This window comes from Anabas testudineus, chromosome 10, assembly GCF_900324465.2.
Source record: "Anabas testudineus chromosome 10, fAnaTes1.2, whole genome shotgun sequence".
Classification (NCBI taxonomy): domain Eukaryota; kingdom Metazoa; phylum Chordata; class Actinopteri; order Anabantiformes; family Anabantidae; genus Anabas; species Anabas testudineus.
In genome coordinates, this window is record NC_046619.1 from 21,808,551 (window position 1) to 21,827,079 (window position 18,529).

Below are 18,529 nucleotides of genomic sequence, written 5' to 3' on the forward strand. Positions count from 1 at the left end.
ATGGATTTATTGTCTGACTTGACAGCATTGATTTGTGTAATGCCCTAATCTGTCTTCCAGCAACTCGGCTGCTGTCTGCAGCATTTGTCCTGCAGCTCATTAGAAACCTGGTTACACGTATAAAGACCCTTTTACGGCGTACATCGTGATTACATCACAGTGTTAGCTGGAGACAGACGTGTTTAGCTCAAGCTTCATTGTGCACTGAAAATAATACCTTGCTGTGATGCTGGCTGCTAGAATTGAAATAGTAATGGCTCTAACTTGAGGTTTCATCAAACACCAGCCGATACTGCCAGTAAAAAAATAGTAAAGACATCTGTGGTTAAATGTAGGATTGTCGCTGTAGGTGGACACCAGTCTAAACATTTTTCATAACCACCTGACAAAAAAAACTCATAGGATTAACGTTAACTAGGTGACTTCTCTTGTAACTTGTAACTAAAAGCGTGTTAGCTAACATAAGCTAATGCGCTTAAGGAGTTACAAGTGAAATCATCCAACGTATCTTCATTCCTCCTATTGTGAGTTTTTTATACACTTATTGATACCCAAAACAGACGTTTAACCTTACCTGATATGAAGTGTGCTAATTAGTCCAATAATTTCTCTTCATGTCATTTAATGACAGTTGTCTTCATATTTTGGCTGGTGGTAGCTGCTGGAATGTGATTAAACTTCAAATTTGAGACGTTGCTCATTCAATTCTGTCAGGATGATATCTGTTATTACATTTGTGGCCACAATAGGTTAGAGTGTGCGTGTAACGGTTGGGAAATTAGGTCCTGCTGATTAATAACTTTTTAAATTAACACTCTGGGTCCCAGAGAGTGATTGACTATACATATTCAAGTAAAAGGGCATTTTATTCACCCACTGTTTCAATATAATCCAACAACAACTTAATAGCCAGTGTTCAGAGGGTTATTCTGCTTCCATCTATGGCCCGCCCACCAAAAAGCATCATAACATTTACTTTAGAAGAAACTGGGTTTCCCTAATCGCCTGCTCTGATTACGGAAGCCAGGTTTTCAGTTTCCAGTCTATATGACAGTTAAGAAATCAGCTTACTCAAGTAAGTGTCAGGTTAAATAAGTGCATGGAAATGAACCGATAATCTGAGTCAGTCAGATCCTTCAATGTGCTGATCGTCATAAAAGTAACCAAAATGTGTATCGCCATGGAGGAGTGTTTCATTTGGGAATCTGGCTGTTTCAGTGTAGACTTTTTTGATTTTTATTTCCATGTTTGTCAATGTATGCTTGTGTAAGTTTTACATTGCCAGTCAGATCACCTCAAATAGCCTTGTGAGAGATAAATATGTTAATTGAACAAGTGGGAAGAGTGACAAACATGATCTGTACTGCCACATATAATATTACCTTTGTTTAATAATTATTGCATTACATAAAGCCATAAACAAAGTTGTACGGTAACTGGACGTATTGAAGAAGATGTAGAGTATCAACAAATGCCACACACACACCCTGGAAACACAGTGCTGGCCAAGGCCCAAAGGCCTCAGGGCAGGAGGGTGGAGTGGAGGTGCACAGCCCACAATCTGGGCACATGGAGTGTGTGTGTGTGTGTGTGTGTGTGTCAGAAAGAGGAGGGACAGTGTGAGAAGTGGGTGGAGATGGAGCTCGTGGGGGGGGTTCTGTCTCTGCAGCACTTTGGTTCAGAGCTGTGAAGGCGCTGAAGTTGAAGTTAGCAGCAGTTGAAACACTGCTACCAAACTCTATGTATGAGTGTTTTCACTGTTTCTTTTCTTTTTCATGGACTTTCCACCAAACCACTATGAGACTAAATCGCCGGCTGTTGCCGTTCTGTCTAAGGATTTTTAAACTTTGTGAAGTTTGAGGGGAGAGAAGAGACTTTCCTGAAAGAGTCACCTAACTAGACCTCAGGTAGGTTTTTCCTTGTTGTTCATCATACATGCTGCCTCACTCCACACTGCCACTTGTGTGTGTGTGTGTGTGTGAGTGTGTGTATTGCTCAACACTGCCAGAAATCTACATAAACAGTAGAAACAGGAACAAGTTTCTGTTATAATCTAGTTAATATTGTTTAATGTACATGTGGTTAATATGATGGTGTAGCCCATAAAAACAAGCAGTTTACTTTATTTGAGAGAGTAAAAGGACTTTGTGAATTTGAGTTTCCTAAAGATTTCTGACAGTTGTGAGGGAGGAGAAATAAGGCAGCCACATGTCAAAGCATGCAGGGCCGTTGACGTTTAAAGTTTTGGTCCCTCCCTTCTTTTGGATTGGTCTCCTACAGCTGATTTTCTCTGTGAGCTGGTAGCTGAAAAGTAGTTTGTTGTCTTGCCATTTTACAGTGAGCACGGAGGATGACGTGGGTAAAGGCATTTGTGATGGATTGATCTAAAGCATCGACCAATTCATGTCTTAAACTGTGACCTTTCATAAAGGGGACACACACTCTAGGTGGTTGCTTTTTAAGATTTTTTAATTGTTCACCAAGTGATGCCTTTTAACATTGAGAGTTGCTGCAGAAATGTTGAAATATTACAGTCAAGCACATACAAACTAGTCTGCACTGAGAGCTTTTACTTATATGTACTTTTGTGAATGTGTAATTGAGACATAGCTGAGCCTGATTAATGATTTTGTGCTGAGATAAATTTGAGCTTCAGCTGGAAGGATGAATGAAAATACCCAAGAGGATATTGCCCTTGTCCATTTTGGTTGACCTGTTGGCCTCTTCCAAAGATTGACTGAAGCCAGATGGCTGATAACACCTTCAAAAGTGACAGGGAAGTGAAATAAAATGAACCCTGATCCTAACATACACCTATGCATCCCCCTAAGGCATATATGGAGTTCCCTACTCCACACACTACTCATCTGATACAGTCAGGGCCAGACAGCCATCAGTCCACCTGAATGACTGACAGAGCTGAGTTTACAAACAGGGAATTAATCCCAGGAATTTCTGACCCTCCCTGCAATTATGTTATTTGCTGTGAGGCCAGGGTGACCCCTGGGAGGGTGGGTCGTGGTTGTGGTGGTGGGGGGTATGGTTTAGTTGAAAGGACACCCTCCGGTCAGTCCACTCAACCCTACTGCCTTCACATGATGTGATGAAACCATGAAGGCTGCTAGACTGGTAGGAGAAAGATGCAGCAAAATACACTGTAGTGTTGTACGGTGTGATATAGAGGAACACACACTACTGCATTACACCAGTGGGGTTAATAAACCACATAACACAGGCGTCTGTGTAATTACAATTGTCCAGGCTGTCTTAACTCAAGATTAATTCTAATGGGTTGAACAGATGTTATGTGTCTGTTCTAAGGTTTCCCACACTCTTTCAATCTCATATCCAGCACTGTACAACTGTGACTTTTAAACATCCTCTGATGTTAACATTTTGTTGTAGAGCTTAAAGGGAAGATGTAGATCCTAACGGATCACAAAAGTCATGGATTTTTAGTCACATCTCCATGGCAGGGTTGTCAAGTCCTGGTCCTTAAGGGCAACTGTCCTGCACTTACAGCTTCTGAGTGGATGAACAGACCTGGACAAGGTAATCAGCAGTAGCTAGGACAAGGATAATTGGAAACCAAGAGGATAGTGGCCCTTTTAGGATGAGGGGAAAGGGGAGAAATGGAACCAAACCCTGCCAGCAAAATTACCCCCAGAGCACTACAGAGCCACCAGATCCTCTTCACTCTAGAGTGAAGAGCTATAGTGTTTATATAGCTATAGAGTGAAGCCTATTCACCACTGGTCAAAAATATGTTGAAGACCACACTTCTCCAGACCAGTATCTATGGCCATCCATATTGTAATATCTTTAACTACTTGTTTGCAGTTATTATATTTACTACCTGTCTGTAGCTACATTTACTTTTTACAGTCTAAAATATCTCTGGTTGTGCAGAGTCTATTGTGTCCGGTGTTGCAAGTCAGTGAGAGTGATTTCTTTAATGTGGTGTTTGCAATACCGTGGTGAAGAAAATTAACTTTGTGTAGCACCTTCCTTACAGATTGGGGCAATTTAAAGTGTTTATAGATAATTAAATAGTGATACGACGTTTGACTAATGCACACAAGTCATAACAATGGTGCTAAATAAAGTAAAACACCTGAAGTGTTTAATAGGTTGAATTATGATTAGGATCGGTCTGTGTCTGTGTTCTCAGGGTTTCTGAGATTCATCAGAGTGCTTTGTGGTTCTGACAAAGTTAAATCCTTCCAGACCAGAGCAGCACAAGACCATCAGCTAATTCCAGTAAAACCACTGAGCTCCACTTAAAGGCCTCCATGTCTCGGCATCATGCTGTGGGTGTGAGAGAGGTTATGTTAGGTTGGAGGCCGCACCCTTCCCAACCCCTGAACTCTTCTAGACTGGGGGTGACCCCTCCCTAACATAATCCAGGTCTGGTCTGAAATTACACTCCTGTAAAGGCGTTAGCAGCTGAGATCCCTTTGCGAGAATTAACAGTTACATGTTCAGGGATTTAACTGATGCTTTTAGAGTAGAGAGTACAACAAAAACAAGCTAATTACCAGATTTAGATTAGATTAGATGAGACAAATCAGATACAGAGAGTTCAAACCTATAACCCTGATTCTAAAGTTGTCTTCTGTATGAATAAAGCCCTATTAATAATGGTCCAAGACATGGACGGGCATGAATTACAGAAGAATGGTCTTCACTGCTGACTGCAGCCAGTTGTGCTTAGGTCAAAGGTCAGAGTCATCTAGCATTGATCTCAGCAACACACGAAAAAGTAAGTTCTATAAAAGTTTCCAAAAATGTTAACAGGACAGAGGGGAAAGCTCATTCAGGTTCATCCTGTACTACCCATGACCCCCTTCTGCCCTCCCACTGTGTTTTTAATTGGTATCTAAAGGCACAAACACATAACAGGGAAAGTGTAGCTGCAAAGATGAGTCTACTTAAAGTGTCTCATCACATGTTGTTGATGACTTTTCAACACCAGCCTAAATTTTTATTATCTCAGTGGTCTGGAAAGGCTCAATAGGGTTCTGCACATGATTAATAGTTCCCTTCTTGTGGAGGTTTTCTTCAGTGTTTTCTGCTTTACCTTATACAACAACTGTCCACATCAACTTCATGTAAAATTTATATTTAGTGAAATATTAGGAAAAACTTGCAGGACCAGCAATCATCACTTAATTTGACAGACACTACTAAACTTAAGACACATTGATATATTATTATTATTAACTGTATTAGTCTGTTTTTAAATTCACCCAAGGTTATTTTCTCCTTAATTTTAAAGATATTATATGAAGTTAATGAAAGAAGCTGGATAATGTAGTGGTAAAATTGCCCCCCTCCATGAAGGAGACTAGGGTTCTGATCCCAGCTGTAGTCTACCTCCAGTAGGGGTCCTTAAGCAAGACCTCATTATATTTAACTTTACTTTGTAAGTTGCTTTGTAAATGTAGTGATATCATTGTGCTAATAAACATAAATTATTCCTTATGGTTTAAAATACGTGCACCTGTACGTATTCACAAAATAGTCTTAGCTCCAGCTCCAGAGGATCTTGCTCTTCTTTGTTTGTGAAGCTGGTGCTGGGGCTGATCCCAGCTGACATTGGGCAAGAGGCAGGCTGCACCGTGGACAGATCATGACTTTATCAAAGGGTTGGGACATGGAGACAGAACTGTTCACACTCATTCCCAGGTCGTGCTGTGAGAGGCCAAAGTGTCACTGCACCACCGTGGCGCCCTAAATGATAAAATAGTAGGGGTTAAAGTAAAGTGCAAAATTAATTTCAGCAGCTCAAGTTACTGGAAAGCGGTTTTGAATCCACAAGCCTGTTTTGCAGATAAAGCTGTATTTTCATTTACGCAATGGTGGCGTGGTCTGCCTGGTTTTTTTTTTTTGTTTTTTTTTGTGCGATTTCTTTGAAACGCCCACATCCAGAACAGTACCTTGATGTGATTAGTTGTATTGTATTTCACTTCAACCCCAGCACCACTCTCTTCTCTCCTTTCTTTCAGAGAATGGGGGTTTAATCACTTCACAAAAACCAGGAAACCAGACTAATGGGAGAACGAGAACCAGTTGGGTGAACGATCAAGAACGGGGAGTAGAGCTGTGTAGCTTTCAGTGAAATAGAGAAAACTTTGGAATCCCTTAATTCCCTTATAAGACCACTTTCTACTATTAGTAATTTACCACAATTTACAGGTGAAGAACATTTGTACAAACACGGAGATAATCACCTGTATGCCACTAGGCCTGGCCGGGCCTGCTGTGTACTGTTGGCTCTTTAAGATCAGACCGCGTTCCACACCCACCCATTACAAAACACCCCTGGGGTTGACAAAGCCAGATTGGCAGCAGTATAGATCCATGATTCAACTTGTCTGTGTTGCAACAGTCATCACACAGGAAATGGATGACTGCCTTTAAATTGAGTGAAATGTCCCATGTCGTTAAAAGTATTGTGTGGAAAAGACCTGAGAGTAAGTTATAACATGAAGCCAACAGACCCTACAATTACTTTAACTAAACATTTTTTTAAATTTATTAATCTGGTTTAACCTCTGATTCATTATTGCCCCGTAATTGACAAACGGTGACACCATTGGTACAGTAAAGAAGAAGTTCTTTACTAAATGGTTAACTGTACTATAATACTAATACACTCTAGACACTTAAACTACACACAGATCATGTAGAAAACATGAAACACTCCCTCCCTTGATTACAGGACAGTCTTGCTTTGTCCAATATGGCAGTGACGGCAACGTACGATCCAGTGATCATTGCAGCGTCAATTTATATGTTTATGTCAACATCAGCCAGCATTTATCAGTCTCACTTTTAAACCTGAATTAAGATACTCGTCATGCACATCACTATTGGCTGATATGACCTCAGCCTGCAGCAGGTAGTCGGCAAATATGAAAGAGAAAAATCAGATTTATGTTGAGAACAGTGTGGGTCTGGAGCAGATTTCCACATAGCTGAGCTTCCAACAGAGAATGGCGACTCAGTCAGATTCATTCTAACAGACTGAGGTAGTAGTTAGGAATGGAAAACAAAAAGATGCATGTACTATTCTGTCTGTACTGGAACCCATAGGGGTGATGGTGAAATGTGATCCAGGAAGCTGGAGCTGAACATGTGGCTGCAGGTTCATACCTGCAACACACACTGGGAGGAAGGGAGGGTGTGTGAGTGAGAGGGAGACTGAGAGAGGCAGTGATTTGAGATGGTGTGTTGTGTATATGTGTTGGCTCACTGACCTCAGCAGCAGTAACGACCTATGGTTTCTACCCTACAGCCATGGATGTTTAGATGAAAACATGAGTGTTTCTTTTCAGTTGCAAATTGAGTTACAGTTCAGTTTACTGACTGGAGACAAACCTTGACTGACATCAGTTTGTAACAGAATCATCATCTTTTCAATGAGCACCACCGATTTACAGCAGTGTTTAATTTAACTTACTATACTAATAAGCGTAGTAGTGACAAACCTGGGAGAAATGTTTCAGTTCAGGAGAAGAAACTCAATAGTTATGTTCACTCAGAATAAGCAGTATCTATTTTATAATATGTGTCTTGTTGAACCTTTCAAACAAATGATATTACCATATTATGCAAAAACATTCCTTAGAAACACAAATATAACTAGTGTCTGCCTTTACCTTGTCTTATTGAAATTGTTTTGATCATGTTTGATTCTTTCTGATTTGTTTATGCAGCTAATGTAAAAGTTTTTCTTTCTGCAAAGACGGTGTTGGGTAACATCCAATTGGCAGGCCTGTCTGGATAAAGTGAACCATTAGTAAAGTAGGAAACTTTAATAAAAGTTACAGTCCTGCATGCAATAAAATATTTCACCACCAGGTATAACTACTGATTAACAATGATGAACAAACAGATAAATAATGCAACAGTTTAAAGTAAAGTTTTTGATATTAATTGGGGAACTATGTTAAACCTTCTTCTAATAGCAGAGTTGAAGTAATTAAAACTGAAGACTGAATCAGTATTTGAGACTCACTAATGTCACATTGAGGAAAATGACAAATATCAACAACAACAATCTGTGCCAAGAATAATTGAATAAACTGATCCTTGAAGCATACCCTGCATTGTACTGCTAAATTTAGAAAGATTTGTTCTGTGCACAGGGACAAGCGTATTCAAGTGTTCTGCAAAGATAAAATCCTGCTTAAACCTCTAATTATAACACTGAGGATTACTTTATGCTAGTTATGCCAATCCTGTAGATCCATATCTTTGTGACTGAACACCCCTGGTAAATTTGATGAACATGCACAGACACATTACCTGACAATATCAATATATTATTACTGCATGTATTGAAGAAGTGAGACCTTCAGTGTATGAAGTACCTTATTGAGATGTCCTTCACCTAAACTCCACCTTACTGCACGCAAACTTACACTAAAATCTATTTTAAATCCAGTTGCAGATGTAAAAGATAAAATTATGAAACTGCAGTGTCTGGCAAGATGACAAAATACCTTAAATCTTTTCCGAAGCCCAAACAGTGACCGTGAGTATAGTTATCAGATAATCTGTCACCAAGCGAATGTAGATAAAAACGCACATACTTGTCACACTTCAGTGATTCCAATGCCAGTGCCGACCTAAAAACACAGACATGAATGTTCAGTACTTGCTATACCTGGGAAGACTTGTTTTAATAAACCCATCTAAATTATATGATACTGTATAACACAGGTATTCGCAACTCAATCTACAGACATTTCTTGCTTTGTATGGTTACACCATGGACCTAAAAATTAGATCAAGTTATTTTTCTAATTCTTCTTGTAAAAGCTTGAATTGCAGAGTCGCCAGAGGGAAGGAAAAGAGTGACAGATCCTTTCATGTCTGTCATAGAGGCAGTGAAGGACAAAGTTCCGTCTTTCAGTTTGATCTGCTGTCAGTTAGAGATGATGAAACTAGAACTAGCATGGTGGGACTGAGCACCTTATTTATTTCTATGTGTCTTGTATTTGGCTTTTGGTTTCTATTAATGAGCATGAAATCAATATGCAAAGGGTGCACTTACACCATGTACCACATCTGAAGCTAATACTAAGGCCCTTTTCAGGGTATCAGCAGGTCTTGAATCCACTTTCTTCAAAAACATTTGTGACCTTAGCCCTACTTTTTCACATCTCATCCCTCCACGCCTTGCTCTTCTCACTGTGATAGACAACAAACTTTCCTTTCACACAAGTTAACAGCATAGCCATGAAATGCTAAATTCTAAGTTAAAATCAACGTAATGTTTTTACAGACTCTGATAACCATATCAGTTGTAATGTTTTAGATACAAAAAGGTATGTAAAACATAGATCGAGATACAGATTAGGTTTAAAGGTAGTTCGTGGAATATGGCAAGGCAGTCTTCACTGACCCCAAATGACACTAAACCATAGCAAAAATACAAAAAATATAGTTAGTTGGTGCTGTTATTGGAAGAAATAAATGTAATCCAGGTATTCCTATCCATCCACTTTTAAATAGCTTCTTTTATTCAACCAATATTTGGTCCCTAATTAAATTGTTATATGAAACATTTAAAAATGTTCCATAAGAAATGATCAAGGCTGTGGTTGGCATATAATACGCTTTCGCTTTCGGTACTGATCAAAGTTTATACCCACCACCCGCTTTAATTGCCTTATACTGAGTAATCTAACTTTAAATCCCCACTCATGGCTTTTCAATTACAAAAGCTTTAATATATAATAAAAGATACTTGTTGCTATAAATGCTTCTCATAATGTTTTTTCTTTCATTTTAACAGGTCTTTGTGTCTTGGCGGTATTAAGATGGCAGCTTCAGGAAAAACTCTCCTTATTTTAGCAGTAGTTCTCCTCTGTGTGGCGAGATGTCAGGGTAGTTGGAGAAAAGGAAAAGACATCTCGCCACTGAGGTTCACACACCATCTCTACAATGCCACCATCAATGAGAACTCTGCACCGCGGACGTACATTGAAACATCAGTTAAGATGGGCATTGAAGTCACTGATCTGTTGTTGGACATCAAATATTATGTTGTCTCAGGGGATGACGACGACCTTTTTCAAGCAGAGGCCATAAAAGTTGGAGATTTTTGCTTCCTAAGGATCAAAACTCGCAGCAGTAACTCGGCTCTGCTTAACAGGGAGGTCAGAGACACTTACACTCTAACTGTGGAGGCAACTGAAAGCACTTTTAACTTCCAGACAAAGACAAAAGTTTTTGTCCTGGTGCTTGACACCAATGACCTAAAGCCTCTTTTTTATCCTGCCTCATACAATGTGGCAATCAAAGAGGACACCCCACTCAGGTCAAGTGTGGTCAGGGTAAGTGCTACAGATGCAGATGTTGGGAGCAACGCCGAGTTTTATTACTCTTTTACCAGCAGAGCCCACCCTTTTGTCGTCGACCCTTTCACAGGCACAGTCAGCCTTGTCAAGAGGCTCAATCAGACACGGTTGGAGAGATACGACCTTACTGTTTTAGCCGAGGACAGGACGAAGAAGTTATCTGGTGTGCAAAAATTTGGCAATGTTGCCAAAGTCACAGTAAATGTACAAAAGATGTCTACACAGTCGCCAGTTATCACACCTCACCCAAAACCTTCAGTCTCTGCAGATGGAAAAATAACTATCAATGTCCACGTGGACACAGGAGTTAAGCCTGTGGAATCCCTTAATATTGTTGCAGGGGATCTCCACAAGTATTTTGAGATAATCCCCTTAGGTGTTCAGGGCAATGACTTCCAAGTGATCTCTACAAAAAGGATTATCTGGTCACAAACTCCTTTTGGGCTGAATTTGTCTCTTCAAGCTAAAGACAGGAGTTCCCCGAGTTTACTTTCTCCAGTTACACACATACACATTCCAGCCTCTCATTACAGCCCATTGGCATTTTTGAAAGACACCTACATTGTAACACTAAGTGAGTTTTCGCCTCCTAAAAGTCATGTAGTTAAAGTTTCTGTCACGCCAGTTCCTTACAATGTTACATTTGGTATAAAAAATAATCCAGACAGCTCCAATTTCAGGATTAATCCCAAAACTGGGATTGTTATAACCACAGCAAACTTTGACTATGAGAGGAAAAGTCGATATGAGTTTGATGTAGTGGCCAATCACGGTGAAGCTGAGACTCATATAGTGGTTGAGATAATTGATGAAAATGACAACAGCCCACAGTTCACACACACGTCCTATCACGCCACACTGGATGAAAACACCCCAGTTGGCAGCAGTGTTTTGAAAGTAGCGGCCACAGACCCAGATAAAGGGAAAAATGGCTTTGTTACCTATACTATTGCAAATTCTGGACCCTTACCTTTCACTATAGACTCGTTCACAGGGGTTATCTCAACCTCTGAACACTTGGACTATGAGCTGATGAAACGGCTGTATCACCTGAGAGTTTGGGCATCTGACAGCGGCAGCCCTTTTAGTCAAGTCAGTGAATGCACCGTGACAATAACCCTGAACAACATCAATGACAATGTCCCTCTGTTTGAGAGGGTTGGCTGCAATGCCACTGTCCCTCCAGATATACCAGTGGGCCACACAATTGCTGAGCTGTCAGCCATTGATGTAGATGAGCTGCAGCAGCTTAGGTATGTCATAGAGGCGGGAAATGACCTCCAAGTCTTTGGTATTGACTCAGTGTCAGGAGCTATCTCCCTTAAGCAACCAATTCCCCTGCGAACAGGTTCATTCACGCTGAGAGTTGTAGTCTCTGATGGCAAACATAAGTCCGAAGCTTCAATTGTGAGGATAACTGTCACTAACAAAGGTGACGATGCAACCATCCGCTGCCAGGAAACCGGCATTTTCAAACAGCTGACTGACAAACTAATAGAGTCAATCAAACCAATTTTAGTCAATCAGGAGGAGGACACGTATTCTGATGTTCACATCACCAACCAACATTCTCCTAAATTTGATCTCAGCATTCCTGGGTCGATTGATGTTGCAGAGAACCATCCACTGAATTCCACTGTTCTTCAGTTCAAGGCAACGGACAATGATACTGGATTTAATAGTAAGCTGGTGTATGCCATAACAAGTGGGAATGAGGATGGATGTTTTTCCATTGACACTTTCACTGGTGACCTTGGGTTAGTCTGCCCTTTAGACAGAGAGAGCAAGGAGTTCTACATTTTGAACATTACTGTTTATGATTTGGGAACACCACAAACATCTGCATGGAAATTCATCGCAGTGAATGTCATGGATGTCAATGACAGCCCTCCAGTTTTTGATCAGCCCAGATATGTGATACATGTGCCTGAAAATACAGAGGTGGACTCCATTATTTTTACTGCTCATGCAGTTGATCTGGATGCAGATACAAGCGGTAATGTCCAGTACTCCTTACTGACGTCTACTGACATGTTCAGAATTGATGAACTGACTGGTGAGGTGGCTGTGACAGGTCGTTTGGATCGAGAGACCTCACCCAGACATGACCTTCAGATTGAAGCAAGAGACCAGAGCAAACTCGGCCCTCAGTTGTTCTCTGTGGTTGAACTTGTGGTGGTTTTACAGGACATAAATGACAATCCACCCAAATTTGTACCAAAGATTTACAAAATTAAAGTCCCAGAAGATGTTCCTGTGGGCACACTCCTCTTGTGGGTGGAGAGCATTGACTTAGATCTGGGCAGCGGGGGCCTCGTCACCTACAACCTTAAAAACACAGAGGGTGGGATCTTTCACCTTGACTCCTCAACGGGTGCCTTGACCCTTGAGAGGGAGCTAGACTATGAGAGGCGACCATCTTATAACCTCACCGTCCGAGCTGTTGATCATGGACTCCCTCGCTCTCTCTCATCCTCCTGCTTTGTAGAGGTTCAGGTTCTGGACGTCAACGAGAACCTCCACAGACCTGTATTCTCAGAGTTTGTGTATAAAGCTGGTATGGTAGAAGATGCAGCAATAGGAACGTCTGTGGTGATTCTTACAGCTTCAGACAAGGATCTGGGTAGAGATGGAGTTGTCAGGTACCACATCTATGAAGGCTCTGGTCTAGGAGTATTCACCATTGATGAGGAAACTGGTAAGTTTAGTTTTGGTTTATAGTAATGGTTGTATTGATGCTGGTAGAGGATGAAAATGGCAAAATACTTTAATCTCCTAATACACTCAAGGATTTACCACATTATTATTTTAAATTTAGTCAGAAACATCCTGCATAGCTCGGTCGTAAACGACTTAATATCATACTAAACAATTATATTATTATACATTACTTCTATTTTAAACAAATATGTTAACGAGCCTTAAAGGTGCTAATAGTAGTGCTAGTTTGCTGTGTTGTGTCAATCTAGATTTCTTTGTCAAGAAAGCAAATATGCATATTTTTTAAAATTATAAAGTTTTGCTTTAAATAGTAGCTTATTTCTCTCATTGTGACCTATAAGCACCAGACAAAATTATTCAAACAGTATGCTGTTAAGCCTCTAATTAGAACTTACAGAAATATTTTATTAGCAACTAATCACAAGTTGCATTAGTAGGTATATCAGTGCTAATTCAGTGCGAACTAATTATTAAATGGAATCTAGCCTAGTAAAATTTTTGTACTTCTGCAGACTGGCACCTAACGCCACACGTCATGCTGACGATCTTCACAGCAAAACATTTCCTCGTACTTTACCCACACCTGTACAACATGGAATTTTTCTTTGGGGTATTAAGGTAGTTTGTCTAGGTTTAGGATTCCATGACGGAGGATACCCTGTGACCTCCTAGCATATCATAGCACATTTCCATTAGCCTGCTGTGGCAGATAAAATCAGGACAAATACAGTTTGAAATATGCTGAAATATAGCTCTTCACATGTTTCTGGCTTTTGAGCTCCCCCTCAGGGTATCCACATTTAAAACACTTGTAAAGGCAGCTCTGTGCAGAGAAGTCAATGCACCTTGTTTTCAGACCCCCGGCATATCATAACTACTCAGTGGTAAAGCCCTGTCTGTTAAAGTAAAAACAGTATGTTTTGACAGCACAAATCTGTCACTGATGCTGCTAATCAGAGAAAGCTAGAAATTTCCCAACCCAGCTTTGGGCACCAAATCAGACTTTTAAAACTGCAAATGGTCTTGTTAAGCTAGATTACTCATAATTTCTGATATTTCTTCCAGGGGTGTTACGTCTATTATGTATAAATTAATTATACTGACAAAGTTTGAAAGTAAACAAAAATGTGTTCATAAAACAAGTGATTTATATCAATAGCTGACCTTGATTCCACCCTTTTAGGTGTGATTCGTACAACAGAGACATTGGACCGCGAGACAGTTCCCCACTACTGGCTTTCTGTCTACGCCACTGATCTGGGAACTGAGCCTCTGATCTCCTGGACTCACGTTTACTTGGAGGTCCTGGACGTTAACGATAATGCTCCAGAACTTTCCCAGCCGGTGTATTTTGCATCTGTCCCAGAGAACGTGGATAAGGTCAAATTTGTCGTCAAGGTGTCGGCCAAAGATGTGGACACATCCTCTGAGGGGAAGCTTTCCTACCAGTTGCTGGAATCTCATCGGACATACTTTGACATTGATCCCAAAACAGGTAATTAAGAGTGAGTGAGCAGAAATGTGCAAAACAAGTTTCTCATTTTCTAGTAACATTCAGTTTTACAAACTTGCTTGTGAAATTAGTAGTGTTTCATACACATACTCGTCAATCTTAGCCAGAGCCGACAGTATTATAGGTCAAACATTACATGATGATCATCATTATATGGAAAAATAAAACGTAACTTAAACCAGGTTTTGAAGTAACTCTTCAGAAAAGCTTTACTTTCCACATTTGTGATATTAAAGCTACAAGACGCAACTTAAGCTAGTGGACTAAGAGCCTTAGTAATCATGCAAAAAATCGCTGCTGAATGAAATTCACTGATCAGTTAAACTAAATTACATATTTCAACATTTATTAACTTTGGCATAAAGACTCATGCATTTCAGTGTTCAATTTTGATTTAGGGGTATTACTGCACCTGTAAAACAAGCCCACAAGTCATTTCCCTCCAGAGGGTGTTTAAACAAAGGGTTACTATCTCCTAATGAACAAGTTTAAGCAGAGCAAGTGATGCATGAAAAGCAGAGCTGAACATAAAGCTTCATAATGAGAACCTCCTTCAGAGGGTGCTCATAAGATCATTCTTCTGTGCTTTGAAAGGATGCGCTGTTTTGGACTTAAAACTTAAGTCTGTAACACCCCTCAGGTATCTGTGTCTCTGTCTTTGACAGTTGCAACAGAGTCATCTGGTACAAACGTTGACATTCAAACAAATGACGGCAGCATTAGCTCTGATGCTACAAGCTGCTACATGCCCGGTCTTTTAATCTCCAGGTGGCATTTGTCCACACCCTAAGGCCAATATACTGAAGGATTAAACATAGAGAGGATGAGTTGTGTTAATAGAGAGACGTCACACAAAGACATGGAGGGCAGGAGGTGGTAAAGGAGCCGCAGCATCACATTAAAACAAGCCTTTTTGTGAAAGAGCAGGTGTATTTGATATTCACTTACTCATACATACAAGCACAGGATTAAATGTGTTTGGTTGAAAAGACTTATTGTGTCCATGTGTATTTTTGAAATTTGGAGGATTTCCTAATGGCAAGTCTAAGCTGTAGACTGTGGTTGCAGGAATGCAGATGACCTGAATTTATGTAGAAAAACATTTGTTTTTTGAATCCCTTATTCCTTTAAAAAGTTTGTCCTCTGTGAGTTCACATAAGGTGATAATTGAGGAAAATAGCATTTAAAACAACACAGAACTGGAAAAGCAAGAAAAAACACCACACATTAGGAAATAATTGAATTGGTTTGACGAAGCATAAAATAATATAAACTGAAAATACAATAGGATTGCATGTTAAGCATGCAATCTAAACTACATAGAAACATCATTTTAAATTACTGTTCTGAAAACATGAAATGGTGAATATGCAGAAAATGTACTAAATTGTATTTTTGCAGTGTTTTAAGTGTTGTTTAAAGTTTTGAAATTTCTGCCTCATGATTGAGTGAGCTTGAGGCAGCACTGGTTGTTAGGTCACACTCAGAAAAGCCAAATCAAATATACCAGGAAGCGCTGGAATAAGTTCATCTGTGCCAAGTGATACACTGAGTGTGACAATAACTGGCACTGTAGCTGCGGATGTTGGAAGTGGACTTGAACAGAATAACTATGCTTTCATGAAGTATTTAAATAAGTGCATCTAAAAACATTTTCTTTCTGCAAAATCATCTAAACAATAGCTGTGCTAAAGTTAAGCTAGCTATCCTCATCTACGCTTGTTACTTTGTTAGGAAACATCCACAACATCCTACTTGTCCCAATTGTGTACAAGCCGTATCTTCCTCTTCACATTCAGGACCAGACTCTGCTGTATACACTATTACACACTGTCTTACATCATATATAACTGTACATCAATCTGCAGTGATTACACAATGTAAAGATGCCACTGAGATGCTTCCCCTAACTACACTTCTAGCCAGTGTTGGATTTTCTGGCCGTTTGGTGTGAAACAGTTTGTCTGGTTTGTGCAGAGCCCTGACCTCAACCCCATGTTGGCTGCGTCAAACACACTGCCTCACCATGATGTCCAGTGGCAACTAGATTTGCTTTATGATCTTAAAGATGTTTTATCTTTCATCAGAGATGCTTCATCAGTCCTTTAGGGCAGCTTAATTTTGTTTAAATAGGTGGTTTAAACAATGGGCCAGACCTAAACCAAAACGGTGGGGTTTCAGTATAAAAGAGTCTAAAGACAAACAAACATGTTGTGGAAACTAATTTAGACTTCTTGCAGTTTAGTAAAGGTAGTAGTTTCTGTTTTTTTTTTTTTTCCTTTTTTGCTTTTGGCACACTTGGCTTTTATAGAGGAGGCATAACTCCATGTAAATATGTTTGCCTCTATGTAGTCTTTTATTCTGAACATGCACACTTATTAAAAAACAATTAGATATCTGGTTATGCAGATTCATGGCAAATACATTTACATTATCTGAGAAAAATCAACCAGGGGAAATTAACTCTTTCTAATCCCCAACAATAATTATCTTAAACAGCTTTCTTGTTTACATGACAGTTAAGATTCAGCTTACTGGAGATTGTAATCAGGTTACATAAGTGCATGTAAACACATTATTGAAGATATGCTGACATTCACACAGTAATTAAAGGCAGCAACACTCCAAAACTATAGATAATCAGCAATTCATCATCTGCATTCTTTGAACAAATAAATCCATGAGAATGAGGGAGATTGTGTTACCTGGAATGACTTAAACGTGCTGTTGAAATCAGATCTGTCAAACATGATGCACCTTGTTTCATTTGTGAACCCACAATTACTAATGTACAGGATGACTGGTGTAGAAACCTCTCATGCCTCAACAGGATGAAAATGACTCATGGCTTTTGGGAGGTTTCGGACTAAGCTTTCCTTCTCCTAGACCGTGTATCTACTTTATACTGCAGTATTGTCTGTCTGATACATCCTAGAAGAATTAGTTGATAAAGTTTCCTGAGGGGGAAGGTTGTGTGCTGAGAGATGAGGGGGAAAAACAGAAATTAAATCCAGTCCAATCTGTTTTGTTTAAGCTGTTGATAGTTTGAACAAGTTCTTATCTGAGTCCAACAACAGGTTTGTGCAGGTTACAAGGGTGTGCCAAATAACCAAAAGGGCCAAAAATTGGTGCATCTTTCATGATGTGAGTTCGGCATAAGCATAGGTTTCAATATGTGTTTTAGAAAAGACGTTTGTAAACAAGACCCGACAAGTCGAGGAATTCATTAACATTTTAGAAAAACAAAAATTCCTCAAATGGTTGCACAGCAGACAAAGTGTGCATCAAGCTTTTACACACTTTATGCTCATATCACAAATAGAACTAAGGTAAGTAAGGCTGTAAAGGTTCTTAAACAGAGGCCGAAACCACAACACCAGACACAGCATTTGTGTCAGCCGTTGGGTTGGGATTGGGTGCCAGTTTCGTCTTTAGAGTCAAGTCAAGAGAGAGTCAAGAAGCTTTATTGTCATTCCAACCACATATAACTGAAGCAGTACATAGTGAAATGAGACAACGTTTCTCCAGAACCATGGTGCTACATAAGACAGTAACAAGACAGAACATGGGGCTGAGGACTGCTAAGTTGTCCTAGCCACATAAAGTGCATCCTGTGCAACCTAGTGCAAACAGTGCAAGAACACAAAGAGAAAGTGCAGACGGGCATCTGAAGACAGTGCAAAACAAAACACAAAACACAAAAACAGCAGCGACCAGTCATAGCTAGCTTGGACTACTGCAACCTTTGCTAAACCTCTAAATTTCAGTTTGACAGTTTTTCTGTGCAGAATGGCTGCAGTCACTGGGTGTCATGGCCAGTAATTCAGGCTAATCAAGCAAAGTGTTTTCCATTTCACATCTATCAGTGATCTGTTAATGACACCTTTTTAAGACCCAGATGTGATGATGTTGTATTATTGGT

At 39.9% G+C, this 18,529-nt stretch overlaps 1 protein-coding gene across 2 annotated transcripts in view; it reads left to right on the top strand.

The window, feature by feature from the left end:
* Positions 1–1,669: 1,669 nt before the first annotated feature.
* fat2 (FAT atypical cadherin 2) overlaps positions 1,670–18,529 on the top strand; it is a 48,840-nt gene continuing 31,980 nt past the window's right edge. The window contains exons 1-3 of one of the 2 annotated variants that reach the window (XM_026357472.1): positions 1,670–1,907; positions 9,809–13,071; positions 14,278–14,589. In XM_026357472.1, the coding sequence (XP_026213257.1) occupies positions 9,834–13,071; positions 14,278–14,589 (3,550 nt within the window). In that variant the 5' untranslated portion in view covers positions 1,670–1,907; positions 9,809–9,833. Of the gene's footprint in view, positions 1,908–9,808; positions 13,072–14,277; positions 14,590–18,529 lie in introns of those variants that run through there. The other variant, XM_026357473.1, reaches the window with a different exon arrangement.